Source organism: Dermacentor variabilis, chromosome 5 (assembly GCF_050947875.1).
Source record: "Dermacentor variabilis isolate Ectoservices chromosome 5, ASM5094787v1, whole genome shotgun sequence".
Taxonomy (NCBI): domain Eukaryota; kingdom Metazoa; phylum Arthropoda; class Arachnida; order Ixodida; family Ixodidae; genus Dermacentor; species Dermacentor variabilis.
The window spans coordinates 166,170,182-166,185,999 of record NC_134572.1 but is presented as its reverse complement, the minus strand read 5'-3'; the positions used below and the strand labels follow the sequence as shown (position 1 = coordinate 166,185,999).

Genomic DNA, 15,818 nt, shown 5'->3' with positions numbered 1-15,818 from the left:
TTTTATGGCATCACGCTACTTGGACAGCAATTTCGACTGCCAAGTCCAGCGGGACGAAAGCGATTAGACGTCAAAAATTACCGAGGCTAGCGAGGGAGCGTCCCCAACAGACTCTACGGCAGTCGGGCAAGGTAGCACGACGGCACGGATCGAAGAGCACCCGTCTTGTGCTATCCAGGAGATGCTGCCTAGCGCGCTCAACATGCTTGCGGGCCCGCGAGCAGTTCGTAACTCGCAGCACCGCTCAGCGGCCTTCAATTGGACATTAATGCTGCCACATTCACAACTCATGAGAAGTGCTTAGATGTCCTCGGATTTTTTGTTACTACACAAGAACGTTTGTGACAATATAGCGCAATGTAAGCGAATAGAAGGGTAATGTTACAGAAGAACTAAATTGTGCTTACCACATCAAAACAGTGCGAAGAGCTGCGCTATCAAACCAGTCGGCTTCTGTGCTCGCTCCCTTTTAAATATTCAAGAAATGCGCATTTGTTAACTTCATAAAATCAGTGCCGGTTCTGAAGGGAATGACTAGTCCGTCTGTACTGTCAAGCAGAACACACATCGCTAAAAGCTGTCACCGAGGTTTCTTTTCAACACATCAACCGACTTGTCTAACAGCCACATGCAGTCACTACTGTTGTCTTTGTTTTCAAAGGAAATACGTATCTTTTTTTAAAAAACATTTTTTTGTAAATCCCAAAAAGGAGCTCTCACTTTTCCCTCGCAAATAGTAGTACCACGGTAAAAATGTAATGTGTTGCCGTGGAGATTTCGCAGCACTATTGGATCTTCGCTGAACCTGGATGTTTTGTCCTGCTTGCAAAGACTACTGTTCATTAGCACAGCATCAGAACAAATCAAGATGAGGGCAAGTAGAAAGGAGTAAGTCGTGGTGTTGTCCCTTATTTAGAGGCAAATTCCTGTCTGAAGCATCTAGAAATGAGGCGTTCACCATAAATTATTATTCTCTCTCACATAGCATCTGGCATAAATTAATGAAGCTTTCTTATGCCTACTCAAATAAATTTTCAATTTTTTTCATATTACACTTATCAGACCACGTCGCTCACATTTAGGTCATATATTGACAAAAGTACAAAACAAGTGAGCGTAAGTGTATTTTGTTCTATGCCCTAACAAAAGCCCTTACTTTGTCCACGGTGAACTGTACTGAACTGAAGTTTTCTGACACAGTTCCTCACAAATCATAAGCAGTTAGTGTTAAAAAGCGCTACATGTCTCATCGAGCGTGCTTCGCTAATTTGCGACGATTCGTTATGTGTATACGGTTGTACGATACATTCTTCTTTGAGAAAATATGATGTGGTTTGGCTACCTAGAGTTTATTTAGATCCATTTCATAGATGATATTTAAGGAATAGATGCCTGGAATACACACATGGAACGGTCTGTCACTGCTGCTCGTACCAAATTTATTATTTGTGCAAACGTGCCAGTACCGTTTCCTACGGGGCAGTGACTTCATTCAAGGCGAATATATTTATGCGGGAAGATTCGAGAATTGACAAAACTTCTCATATTCAAGTTCTCTAGGCCACTGGCCAGCCACCTTGGCTAATGAGGTCTAGTAGCACTAGCTGTAATTTCTGATCACGAAGAATTAGTGCGTAGCTTATATTGCATACGAGTTTTTATTACTACTGGCCCTGGGCAATCATTTGTAAAACAGTTCGACTGTAAGATCTGTCTGTGATACGGGCCTTGATCCATATTCACAAACGAACACTTAATCTAAAGCTGTTCGTAAGAGTGGCTTCCAGGTAATAGTGTTTATTTATTTATTTATGATACCCTCAGGGTCAACAGACATTACAGAGGGGAGTGGTACAAAATAGAGAAAAACAACAAAATGTTTACTACAAGAAGCAGCACAATATTTCTAATTATGCGATTGTAGTTATGAAGAGGCAAAATACATGTAACAAATACTATATATATATGTATTTCAAATTATACAATAATAGCTATAAAGAGACAGAACACAACAAGATGTTACAGAGCATTGGTTAATAAAGTCACAAATTTTTCATTAACTGAAATTGTTACTACCAATTTGGGGAGGCCATTCCAATCATTTGATGTGCGTGGCATGTAGGACTGTAGGCATGATTCTGTTTTACACAACGGAATGCCAACTTTATGAGCATGATCCAGACGGTGCGAAACGTAATCGGGAGGAAGTATTAGTAAATCGCATAGGTAGGGATGATGATACAGTTTGTGAAAAAGGCTTAAGCGAAGCATCGCACGTCGAGAAGCAAGCGTAGGCAGTTTAAGGTGAGCTTTCATTATCGTAATGCTCACGATTCGATGGTAATTAGAGAGTATAAAACGGACCGAATTATTTTGCACCATTTGTTGGGCTGTTGGACATAACAACACAATTGGGTTGTTGGACATATCATAAACGAATGGCATTGACAAAAACACCATAACATAATATTAGCGAATGCGGACAGCGAATGGCAAAGACTAGCCATGAAAAATCTTTCGTAATTCTGCCCCCTGTTGCAGACATCGTAAATACTGCAACCTGGGCAACGCAATCTATGAAATCTGCTGGCTGGACGCCCTGAGTTTCTCGGTCACCTGAGGTTGTTTGATGGCAGTCAGTGAAGAAAGGCAGCGCGGAGAGCACGAAGATGCAACAGACAGCAAATGCGGGGAAAAGCGACGCATGTAAAACGAGCACTCGCTCCACACGCCCGTTCTTTGTTTCAAAGAGAGAAGGCTGGGCAATGCAACGTGCCTGCGCCCCGCGTTATTATCAAAGAAATATTGCAATATCGCCATACCGTGACTACCCCGCTATGTATCCATACACTTGGCGCAAGTCGCGTTCCGCACCTTTCTCAAGAGTGTCACAGGTATGCCTCCTCTATCGGATATTATCTATCTACAGATCCCTTGCGGTACATTGCAAAATGTACTAAATTGCAAATTATTTTAAAACACACTCCGTGCGCGTGTTGTGCATATTAAAATCCTTATAAATTACCACAAAGTAAATAATAAAAATACAAAATTTTTTTTCAATAACTTACTTTCAAAGGTAAAGGCTGAAACTACAAATGAATCAACGGCACCGGCTATTTGATCGCGCGATTCCTATTTCAGCCGCTCATGATGTGATAGCGCCCAAGCAATGATTGTTCAAGAAGAATCTAGATAAGCCAATAAAACTGGAGACGTCCTGCGGGTTGAAGGATATGTTTCGATAGTCTAAGCTCATTCATCTGAGGGCGGAGATTCCGAACTTAGCCAAACTCGGGGATTCCTGCATAACACCCCTGGGCCTGTATTCACGAAGCCCTTTAGCCTAGAAAAGTTCGTGAGAGAAAACTACAGGCCCATACTGTTGCTGGACATATTATTAGTGAAGGCTGCATTCCAATAACGAAGAGCACTAATGAACAAGAAGCATTGCGAATTTGGTCCCTGGAGAGGTGCCTCCTTTAAGAAACAAATGAGGCGTACCCTAATAAAAGTAGTTGCTCGGCTAGTTAATAATGCTTGAGAAAATATATTGCCTACAACACATGGCGACGAAACGGGAAAGAAACAAGCTAGCGCATTTTTGCTCTTCTTTTCTTTGTCGTTAGTAGTGCACAATATTTTTTCCCAAGAGGCGTATTGAGAGGGGGGAGGTATGAAAACATGACAACTGGTGTCCACTTTAGGGACACTAGAGTACTTTAACTTACCGAAAATAAATCTAATTTAAGCGGCATATCGGTGCACTCCAGCACACGTCAAACACTCTGCTCAAACAGCCGTAGGGAGCACTTGTCTTGAAGACAGAATAGCCATCGTAGGAACAAAGCATTTACACCACGCATTCCAGTAGCGCAGTGCTGACGACATGAGAGAACAAGCTCTCGTTACACTACAGGAACATTGGCAGTTTTCTGCGCATACGAGCGAATGCGAGGGGCCTATATGGCACCGGAGCGAGGTTGTTTAGCTTTTCAACATTTTCTGATACTCTTCTTAGCATGTTTTCGCTTTCGAACTCTTTCATTGTGCATATTGACACGTGTACTTGTTCTTCTTTCTCCGGTGATCACTTTCCACAGGCTAACAACTGGTAAACCTTATAGCTCGGTGCAGGACGCGCCTGCATGTATCAGAAGTTTCTCGAATGTTATCGATCGTTGTATACGCTGTCTGTTGTCATCGAACCTCGTGTAATCTGATTGTATGCGCGATTCGAATGGTCTAGTACTCTTTGGAAGGCCCGCAGGCAGCAGCGATTGCAGTGGAACGTTCGACAAGTCGTGTATAAAAGCCAATGCGCTTGACCCGATGGTCAAATTTAGACGATGGCTGACTGTTCTCGCCGCTAACGTTGTGCTTAAGGTGTCACTTTTGTGGGCAAAGGACCACCCAATAAATAGCTAGCTTCCTGATTTACAAGTTTTCTATTGCGTTCGCCACCACCACTACAATGTGACAATATAGTTGGCGTGTACTGTATATATTAAATGAAACTGTCCACATAGGCGACTATTTAGTATCATGTCCTGGAGACACTGATACCATTACTAATACCGTTGGCAGCTGAGCGAGGCAGTGTATTTACACTAGTCGCATCCCTAGATTACGTGGCAAATAGTTGTACTCGGGCATAAAATGATGTGCTTAATTAACAGTAAGGTCAGCTCCACCCGTCAGCGTAATTATGTTTATTTTGGGACGTGAGCCTGGGAGCTTTAGAGAGCACTGACGGGGAAGGTGTTCGCCGAGCTTCGCGTCTCTGCTTCCCGGTTTGCCCTCACACGGCCTACGAAACGAAAAGTGCTTGAACTCAGATCTCAGATAAAACCTGAACTAGCAGCTTTCTTAGCATGATTGCATAGCCAACATTACTTCTCGAGTGCGCTGAGGATTTCCACCACTGAATGGCTTGGACATGCGCTCGAACTTTACAAGCAGTGTTAGAGAGTACTGAAGTTGTGCATTCCAACTGCTTGAGCAAACTGCGACTTATTTTCAGCACATATTATATACACACACTCCTATCGTTCTAGTAGGCAATATAAATACCCAAGAAAGTGGATGGGGAAACGGCGCCGTGGTAGCTCATTGGTTAGAGCACCGCACGCGTAATGCGAAGATGTGGAAGCGTTCCCCACCTGCAGCAAGCTCTTTTTTCATTCGCTTTTTGTGAGTTATTTATAATTTCTTTAATTCCCTCAGTAAGCGCAAGTAATTTCTCCTATGTTGTACCTGGTGTCAATCTTTATTGGCTTCTTATGACACATATTTATATATAGTGAATACATTGCGGTAGTCCCGTTTCCAGGGCAATTTGCTCTCTTAGGGGCCCATTGGGCGGAGACCTGTTGGACGATGCTACTTAGATAAGTTATGTCGGTATTTTTGGCCTAAAACCAAGTCATACTTCAAAAAATCGTGGTCAAATAGTTGGAACAGCTTCGCTTTTGGCAAGACATAATGAAATTGTGTTTGAACGATAAGGCGTGCCAATAAGTCAGCCGATGAGGGGCATCGGTTTGTCAGGGCATGTCCGCAACGGTGCCATATCGGTCCAGTATGGCCGTGTCTTAGGCAATGCCACACCATTGCTTGTCCAACGAACGAGAGCTGACACTGCAGCAACTGTCGCTATTATCGTCGTGGAGCACGCGAAGCACCTGTGTAAGGTGAGGACGCTTTTCCCTTGCTACTGCAACAATACGCAGACAAGATGCCTTCTCACTTACGGATTCATCCTTTTATGAAATTTTCGACTTTCACAATATGCAGAAACCTGTTTACAGCTTTCTAACTTCTGAATAGAAACGCTTTCGAAGTTATATAAACGTCATCTCTCAGGAAATGTAAAGCATACAAATGTGATGCATTATACGTGATTCTTAAATATTCGATTAATTTGAGAGTAGGAATTCTACAAAGCCCTCGTAATAACTGTGACGCTTTCGCGTAAGCTTTGTACTCAAATGCTGGCGTTTTACACTTTATATACTCTGGCAAATGCAGCTACAGAAATCTGATACATGTTTTAGTGCAGAGTAATAGATTTGTATTACTCTCCCTTCAGATTTGTTTTCGCTTCTCCATCTTCAGCGATTTTGGAAAAATATTTCAAGCAATGAGTTTGAATTCTTCCGCCAAACGTGACTGGAAATTAACTTGCTCTCTCGAATGCAAGTAATCTTCCTGAAAAGTTTGAGCCGTCGCCTAATGAGAGCCTGTCTTTTTTGCATGTATATGAACAGAAACATCAAAACTGACCGCGTGCTAAAGCTTTCTCTTTTATTGCCGTCGGTGGCGGAAAGCTGTTGTTCTGCCATTGGACACCGATGCTCTTGACACTTGTGGTCCCACTAGAAAGCAGCGGTTCTCAGCAGAACACTTTCATAATCATAGTAAGAGCTTCTGTTTGTCCCCTGTTATATGCGCCATAAGTATCTACCGACTAGCCCAAGAGCCGGCTCGGCAAATTCACAGGTATAGTCACAAAACACGTCAGTGAATGCGAAGTATTAAGAAAATGTTCACATCATTTCGTTTCAGGAGAGCATAAATCCTTCTCCAGATAGCAACTGGGACTGCTTCGCAAGGACGACACTGCACTTGCAAAATTGCATACCAGAACACACGGCGCATTTTTAGCGCTGAGCTGGACAAGTTATGACTTTGCAGCCACGCTGAGTTTCATAACAGAAAATTCTGGCTTCAGCGTGAAAACTTGGCTCATAGCGTTTAGTGGCGCTTTTATTATCCTGAGCGGAAGTTTAAGCTGTGTATAGTTTAGAAATGAAATTACTAATTAAACAGTCATCATATTGAAAGTCCTTACGCGAATAACATTTACAGCTATTCTTGTAGAAATGCAATTTTTATTGCCAAAAATTAAGGTGAAGAAGCTTTCTTTATTGATCTGGAACTCTGTATGAGTTATACAAGGGAGCACAATGAGATCGGGAATGAAGCAGAGGGAGTCAATCGCACTATCTCAAGGCTTACGATCCTTAAGAAGTCTGCGCGTGGATGTGAAAAGTCAAGATCTCAGTTCCGGTGTCAATTACGCATGACTCATCGGTTTACAAAAAAGCAGGCCGCGTGGTATTTTGCGAATACCGACAGCCCTAGGAACTTCCCTGCTGTGATGTATGCAGACGACACTGTTTTACTTTGTGCGCTAGAATCCTTGGACAAAACTTTCCAAGTGGCTAATAATGAACTTGGAAGTCTTAACCAGTGGTTCGCGTCAAATAAGCTAACTTTGAATACCAAGAAAACTAAATATATTCTCTTTACGTCTTCATGGAAAGCACCTCTAAGGGATTGTCCTTCACTTTCTCTAAACCACATTCTACTTGAGCGGGTGAGTTCAATTCAATAGTTGGGTGTCACACTAAATGAGCATCTTCATTGGAAGCCCCACACTCCATTGCTGGGTAAAAGTCGAGCAAGGCTTGTTTTATGCTGTACAAATGTCGTTATTACTTCGACACTGCCACTCTGAGGACAACCTACTTTAGTATATTCCATAGCCATCTATCCTACTGTAGTGCATCTTGGGGTAACACGTATGTTTCATATGTAGAACATATTGTACTTCTTCAGGAAAGGGCCTTGCGATCTATGACTTTTTCGGATTACAATGCTAAATCAATGACGCTGTTTCAAAGTTTAAATATAGTGCGTTTCAATTTATTACTGAATTTTAAAAGTGCACTGCATACTCATAACAGCATAACCACTAACTTCCCTTCGAGTTTATCCATTTTTTTTACATTACAGAAGCAGTACACGCAGCGCACTTAGGGGCAGTTTTCTCTTGCCAAAAATGCATAATGTATATGGAAGAAGCACGTTAAACAACACTGCAGCACTCCTATGGAGCAGCTTACCATTGGAAGTAAAACAAGCAAAATTTTTTTCAATATCAGTGAAATCCCATTATCACTCACCACTATTATCTACATAAGTTTTTCATCTCGCTGGTGTACACATCTGTTTTTCTTTTTTGCTTGCAGTGTATAGCTACTATATACAAATTATTTTTTGTAGCTATTACACGTGCCGTGCCTTGTGTTTAGAAATGAGTATTTATGTATATGTGATTGATTTAAACTTTGTCGTATTGCCGTTATGATTGTAAAAATAATTAGCATCGATTACAACTAGCCTTGAGCTAGGAATTCTGATGTCCTGTACATTCTTTCCTGTGTACTTTTCCTATTTTGAATAAACTTTAAAATTCAACTTCAATCTCCAGCTTAGGACACCCCCGAGTAATAGGTTTGCGGAGTATAACATTTGGCCAGGAATAATGGTAGTTTAGTTTAACACATTGTTTCGCAAATATTTCTCTTTCTGCTTCAGACGCTTAAGGTGATCTTGCGAAGAATGTAAACGCATCTTAGTCCTCAATGAGGAGACCGAAAAGATCCGTCTGTATGCCCGAGGAGACAACTGAGGCCAGACTGCTAATCGCAATGCATGGCAGAGAGCTACGGCCTGTTAAACCAATTCAGCAATGTTATATTTGATTTTCAGAGTACAAGGCGGGAAAGCTTTTTCAATAAATAACAAAGGTATGCAGGCTTTTGTTTTCAATTATTCATTTGTGTACGTGTGCGCATCACTTCCCTCTTCACAGCTCGAATATAAATGATCATCCTCAGCAAACACTGTGGGCGCACTAACTTTGTTACTTTACTTAAAAGAAAAATCTTATCCTATTGGTCCTTTTTCTTTTTCTTGAAGAGCGCTAAAACGAAGAAGCATCACTGAGTGAAAGCAAAACAAGTACGATAAAATTGCAGTAGAAAGGAGATATCACCTTGGGCGATCCAGTGTATCTAATATTTCACAGCAGCATGTGCGCAAGTGCAAAATTTTATGATTACGGAGTTCTTGTGTGAAGTGTAGAGTAGAGCATCTCTGTCAATTTGGTCGCAATGTAAAGCATGAAATAGACACTTACAAACACAAGAGACTACACAAGAGACTGCAGCTGAAGGTTTCTGGAGAACTGTTATGGCTCTATGCACGCAATGGTTAAACAGAAAGAAGAAAAACACTAAATCAAACAAACTAAAAATTAAGCTGAACACCTGTAGTCTAGTGGGAACAGAAATATATTTGTGCGTGTTATTAATATGGGCGAATTAATTATTAGTTAGGGCAAGTGAATGAGGGATAATACAAACATGCGCCACTCTGGTACGGGAATAATGACTCAGAAAAACAAGCCACGCAGTTTGGGTGTTTCTACGAACTTAGCTAACAATGCCCGCTAACAGGCACCAAGGTTTACGCTGGCCTAACAAGTTGTGTTTATCTTCCTTTGAAAGGATAATTTATTTCACTAGAAAAACACACCATTAAATTCAAATATCAGGTGAATATCTCCATGTGGTTCAGCATTCGCTTTTGCAAACACATCTGTTTCTCTGAGGTACATAGACAAATGAATCATGAAGTTACAAGAGCTTTCAATTTTGGAAAATATGCTCAGTTGTCTGTGAGTAAGCAAAACTAGTCCATAACGAATAGCAATTAGGTATCTTTATAACACCTTATTGTAACAGTTCTCTTTTATCATCGCAGTTTTAATTCAAGGGGTCATGACGCCAAATTCTAGAGCTTGTATTAGGCCTTGCATTTCAGCTGTGTGCCTACCACATGAAGCTGTCGAAACTTGAAGGCATTCGGCGGGGTACGAAGTTCATGCGTTAGTTCGGTCTTCACAGTTCACCGCAGAGAACTCTGGGAAGATTGAGTGGTGGCGAAATGAATTGGCACGTTCACGAACGGCCCCATGCGGTAGCAAAAGGCAATCTCGAAGCCCGTGAATTTGTGTACTGCTAACACCGCAACTTGTTACAAAAGCTGGAAATAGGTCATGACCACTATGCCTCAGATTTTATTTACACGTTCGCCTAGGTGCTTTTCTTTTGCCTTTTTTCGCGCAAGTGAAATAAATGCAAACTCAGTTTAACGGCGACGCTCTTGCTGCGGTGTTTGGTGCCCGAGCGCGCAGAGCTAAACGTTCGATGTAGTCTAGCACTGCTGCAAAGCAAACAACGCCGTGAGGACGCCCTCCATGATTTTCTGACGTCACACATTACATGCCAAAATGGCGGTTACAATGGCCGGTACTGGTCTACAGGCACCCCTGTCAAGTTTAAATTTCGAGTTACAAATGAGCGCTGATAGCACAGTTCTTATTTTGTGTGTGTGTGTGTGTGTGAGTGTTTGTAACAACATGAGGCCCAGTACTATCATTAGCAAAATTAAATTGAGAAAGTTGGAAGACCGTGTCAGGGAGCCTTTAAACGTTTCACTGTTTTGCTTTCATGTTGTTTTTTAGTGTCGCAATATGTAAGAGTCAAGTCCTTTCAATAAACGGCAAGTTAAAAGGTAGACTTTGTAGACTTTCTACATTTCGGTGTCGGTGTATTTTTCTCCTGCAGTAGACTAAGGATATATTGCAATTGGTCCATTAGATGAAAGTGGTCCATTAGTTTCTACCAAAGAAATTCTTTGGGAATGTAGTTCCAGTTGTATAAGGAACTTGGACCGCTAATCCTGTCCAACATTGGTCCCATCTATAGGCAAAAAATGTTTGAAAATATTTTGTTTTTTATCTTCATAGAATGACGTTCCACGCATTGAATATTTCTGTTTACATTTTAAAAACCAAATAGCAATAAGTGTGAGGATCTATCTAGTTTTGTTGTAGCTCAAGCTGAACAAGGACAACAGAAAGGCACATCTGACACACACAGCGCCGTATCAACAAGCCCCTATAGCTGTCCAGCTGTTCAGGTGGAAAAGTCATTTTTATCAGAAACAAATGTATGAAAGAATATTTCCTCACAATAAGCAAATATAGGAGCAATGCTATTCCGGATGACACTAATGCTACTTTGCTGTAAAGCAGTATATTATATTTAGTTTTGCGTAAATAAGCAGTAAGAAGGAATAGAGTACTGGTGTATATTTTTCAAATTTATGCGGAACGCTCTTTCAGTTTTGTAAGTTGGAAATGCACGGAAAAAAAATGTCGCACTTTTACCTAGAACACAAGCGCAAGCAGATGAACAGTGAGAGAAATAAGGGCAATCCGCGCGAGAAAACGCCAAGGGCAAAAACTCACAGAGGGGGCTGCTGCGAGCGCTTGCTAGCGAAGAGCATGTAGCCGCACTTGCAGAGGCCCGCATTGAAGCGGAAGCCCGTGAGGCGGCAGAAGGCCCGGCAGTCCAATCGCTTGGCCGGCTCCACAGCGTGGGGCTGTTGCAGCAACAGGAGGGTGAGCAGCAGGCAGCCCGCTGCCACGGGGCAGGCGGCCGACGAGGAACCCCAGGCACCGCGGCTCGGCATCTCCTCACTTTCGGGCACGATGACGTCTGGCTTGCTCCACGTGCCGCCCCGCGCTCTGGTCGGTTCGTGGGCTCGTCTTGAAACGTCGTCGCGCCGGTCAAGCGTCGCCGGTCACGGGCGCCTTAAAAAGCGCGCCGCCGAAGAGGCCGGCCGCGGCCTGGACTCCGCCCCGGCCCGCCCGATTCGGCCGTCGATTGGCCCCCGGGCCCCGGCCGACGAAGCTCTCTCGCTCCCGCGGCTGGCCCGCTGAACGCGTGACGCGTCCGCCTCGTGGCCACGTATACGCCGAGCTTCTCTGACGTGCTTCCATGTTACGCAGCGACGTTGTTTGCGCGTGCGAGAATGCATAATCCATCGCCCGTCTCAAGAAGGAACGAGCCATCCGAAGAGCTGTTTCAGCGGCCGTATTTTCGCGTGGGGTACAAGGGAAAAAAACCATTTATGTGGCGCGAAAACGGCCTTTGACACCTTTCAGCTCAGGGGGCGCCTGTAACGTTCGTCGTTTCAGCGCTTTTTTCTTCATTTTTATAACTCTCGAACATTTAGGACGAGACGCAGAAGCGATGTCACATCTCTGCACTGTCCCTGCTTCGTATAGCTCCAAGCGCCGCCCACTTGTTGCTGTGTGCTGAACTTCTGCGACGTGACGTAGCTGCTTCGTTAGCGATAATTTTTGCGACTCTCACCGTTAGCAGCAACCTATTCGGGCATGTGCTAACTGCCACTAAAATTCCGGCGAATCACGAGACATTTCATTTTTATTTGTTGTTTTATTGTTGCAAAGACGGCAGCCGGTGGATAAACATCTTTTGAGAAATGTCGCGCACGAGTTCGCGTAGCCTGAGTAATGTCACAGACATATTCGGGATTGGCCTGCAAATTTTTTTTTAATTTTCGTTCAGCTCCAATGACGTCAAAAGCGGAGGTCAAGCGCCGGAACCTGCCAGGTAGCCTTAGTATTTCGCAAAAAACAGCCAACCTTTTGAAAGTATTAGGTTGCTTTGCTCCTGGTCATTATGCATACAATAAACTCTAGAAGAGTACGAGAAACAAAACAAATTGTTCATAACAATGTCAGACTTCTGGCTTTGTGTAAAAATATGCTCTTCAGTTAAAAGATGCCTGCGCTTAGATAAAACAAGAAATGAAGGGAAAATTCTCAAAGTAATATCATTGTGGGAACATAAATAAATATAACAATTCATTGTGAATACATTGCCTACGTGCGACACTTTCATAGATAATATTACTGATTTTAAATCACTTTTGTACATTGCAATAAATCAACGCTGCCTTAAGGAGAGTCCACGTAATGTCCGGACTATCACGGGGACCCTGGCGATTACGGCTTGAGGGCCATGCACATAATCACACCATGCGCCGCGAGTAACTCTTACTGCTAAATAATTACATCTGAATCTTTTGCCATATTTCACTGGTAAGTTGAGAGAAATCTGAGTCCTCTACAAACATAGCGTAATACAGCAACTAATCGTACCGGTGAGCATAAGTGAGCGTTAGTGATCCAGATTAATCCACACTATGAACAGCTTATATTCGTAATGCGGCTTCAAATCTTCAGAAGTAAATATCCGGCCAGCAGATGTTTGACTTGTTGGGAATAATAACTCAATCAAAGACCGGGAGAAACTTCAACAAAAATTTGTTTAAGAATCCAACGTTCTCGAGTTCAACTCGCTCCTTCTTTAGGGGCGAGACGGTGGGGTGCGCGCAGAGCTTATGTGCCACTGTGGTGCGTAGGCAGGAGGGTGGAGACCTTGCGCAGTATGTCTTTCACTACTTATACATCTGGTAGAACACTATGAAACCGCAATTAAACATGCTATCTTTAACATCACATTTGAACACGTCGACAACGTAAACAAATACGTATTTGAGATGAGTGATTTGAGAACCCCCGTGGCTACAATGCGGCCTCTCCAACATAATACTTCACAAGCGCATTACTCCGCCCTCAATAGATTAGCATTATAACCTTGCTCTTTATTTAGAAGGCTGTTTTACTGGGTTACCCTACGGTAGGCCTGAAAAAATCTTGCAATACTTTCTTACGTGCTGGTGTTTACACAGGGAAAGGGCGGTTAACTGAAGGAAATGTACTACGTTTTATGTTTACGAACGCAATGAAATGGACCACGCGGAAAGGTATCAGACAAACACATCGCTTCCGATATTTACGGCGCGATGCTCTTTGAAGCTTAAGAACTTTGAAGCTAACTCGCCACATTCAAACCAAGTCTTATGTATTGCGTCACTTAACAATCGGACCGCTTCATAAAAGGTGTTTGTCATATTAAGTGGTGTACGGCTTTGGAGATAGGTACTGAGCCCAGTTACTGACTGAGATGAGTTCTTTGAAGTTGCCATGTAGTGGTTTTAAGCAGACGAGTGCAGTCAGCGTTATGCTCGATTCACTAAATTGTACTCGCACATATTCTTGGTTCTTCGCCACCATTGACTCGGTAGTAGACGTGCCAACGTTACCACTTATGCAGTGAAGATCTCTCGTGATCATAATTCACGCAGATAGGGAGCATTTTCCATCTGACTGGGAACCGGGCCGGGATGAGCAAGTAGGCAAGCACATGTCTTCAAGAATTCAAACGCTTTTTCGCGAAGAGTCTACTATACCTTACGATCGGCCTTTTGCTAAAAATTCTTTCCTGCGAAAGCGCAGAATCTTCGGACATTATCTGAAATGCTTATTGTATTGCTATTCAGGGCAAATAGCTCAATTTTTGACACACTTCCTTGACCTGTCACTTGCTACTGAGAAAACACCGAATGACCGGAGCAAGTCGCTTATCCTCCGATTCATATATATAAAGAACACGCCATGGCTTTATGTAACATACCATCGGCCCCTTTTCATCACTAACACAAGTTGTAAGCTTTAAGAACACGTGATCACGTCCTTGATTTATAATTTTCTAACTGAACGGATCATCCTATTATTCTCATTTGCACAACTTTCGGAAAGAGATATCAACAAAGACGCAGCTTGTGTCGACCGTGCTTGAATTAGTGCCAGTTTTGTACGCTAGCTTGAAGGCTTAATGTTTCGCTTTCGTATTTAACAAAAGCATGCAACCATGTTTCTCACGGAAAAATGTTACATAAACTTGATTTTATTATTCTTTCATTGCATATTACAGTGAAGCTGTATACCTGACTAGCCGATTCTCCCACAAGTCCGTCTGTCACCTGTAAGCCGAAAACTACTGGGGGGAACCCCATGCGCATGCGCGAAAAGAAAAGAGAAAGGGAGGCGCACGATTGGTGGCGTCACATCTGACTTAATTACTCTCCGTCGCAGCCGAGCGCGCGCGAAGTAGTTTGTCTACGGCTCCGAAATGGGTAGGCCATGCTTCGTACATACTCCTGAGGAGCAAGCATCTTTCGATCAGCAACGCCGCGAGAAGAATGGGGAACGAGGTCACCTACGCCGTGCCGATGCTGCAGCCCGGGCACAAGAACAGGCCCGTGCAGCCTAACGCAAGCAACGATTGCGTACCGAAGATCCGGAAGCCTACCAAACCGTCGTGTAATGAACCGTCGGGATTAACCCAGTGATAAACACTGGGGCCGAGGGTTTCAGCTTCGCTGGCTAACCAGTGGTTGAGCGGTGATATTATTCAGTGGATTGTTGCTTACCTTAGGCGATACAGACACACAGCCGTAACCTCTGGCGTAGCCGAAGGAAGTGTATTGGAACCGCTACTGCATGTTTTAATTATTTGCGGATAACTTACCAGATTTGCATTACATCGATGAATAATGCATACGCTGAAACATAGAATTGAGCACTGCAACACGGTCCTGTTCCGTATAACAACAAGCAACACTTATACTTATTAACACAAAACCACGACGCGCTGCAGGTGAATCAATACAAGTAGCCGAGCGCCACCTTAGACACCAAAAACCCGCCGGAGTGACTTAGCGGCTATGGTGTGGCGTCGCTAAGCACGAAGACGCGGGATAAAGTCCTGGCCGCGGTGGCCGCATTTAAATGGGGGCGAAATGCAAGGACGCACTTGTTCCATGCATTGGGGGCACATTGAAGATCCCCTGAGAGTGAAAATTCTGGAGCCCCACTTCGGTGTTCCTCATAATGAAATCGTGGTTTTGGCATGTAAAACTTGTGAATTCAATTAATTCATTCACCTTAAGCAAAAAAAGTAATTTTCGTGGTCAAGAAACTTATAGGCTCTTTGTTCATGGGCACAGAAAAGATGTGGCTTCTTCCGAGAAAACTTGAAAATACGTCACCTAGTGTTAACCTTCTCGAAAAGAACGTTTGTGTCAGAGCAAAGCTTGAATACGCCGTGATCATAAGGGCGCCACGCAGTGATGGCGAGATCAGAAGACTCAAGCATGTTCACAGAGAGACAGTGTTTTTTTTT

General features: G+C 43.2%; 1 protein-coding gene across 1 annotated transcript in view; it reads right to left on the bottom strand.

The window, feature by feature from the left end:
• Positions 1 to 11,510, bottom strand: part of LOC142582025 (uncharacterized) — a 47,732-nt gene extending 36,222 nt beyond the window's left edge. The window contains exon 1 of the mRNA XM_075691446.1: positions 11,168 to 11,510. Coding sequence (XP_075547561.1) covers positions 11,168 to 11,391 — 224 coding nt within the window. The 5' untranslated portion in view covers positions 11,392 to 11,510. The remainder of the gene's footprint in view (positions 1 to 11,167) is intronic.
• Positions 11,511 to 15,818: the final 4,308 nt, after the last annotated feature.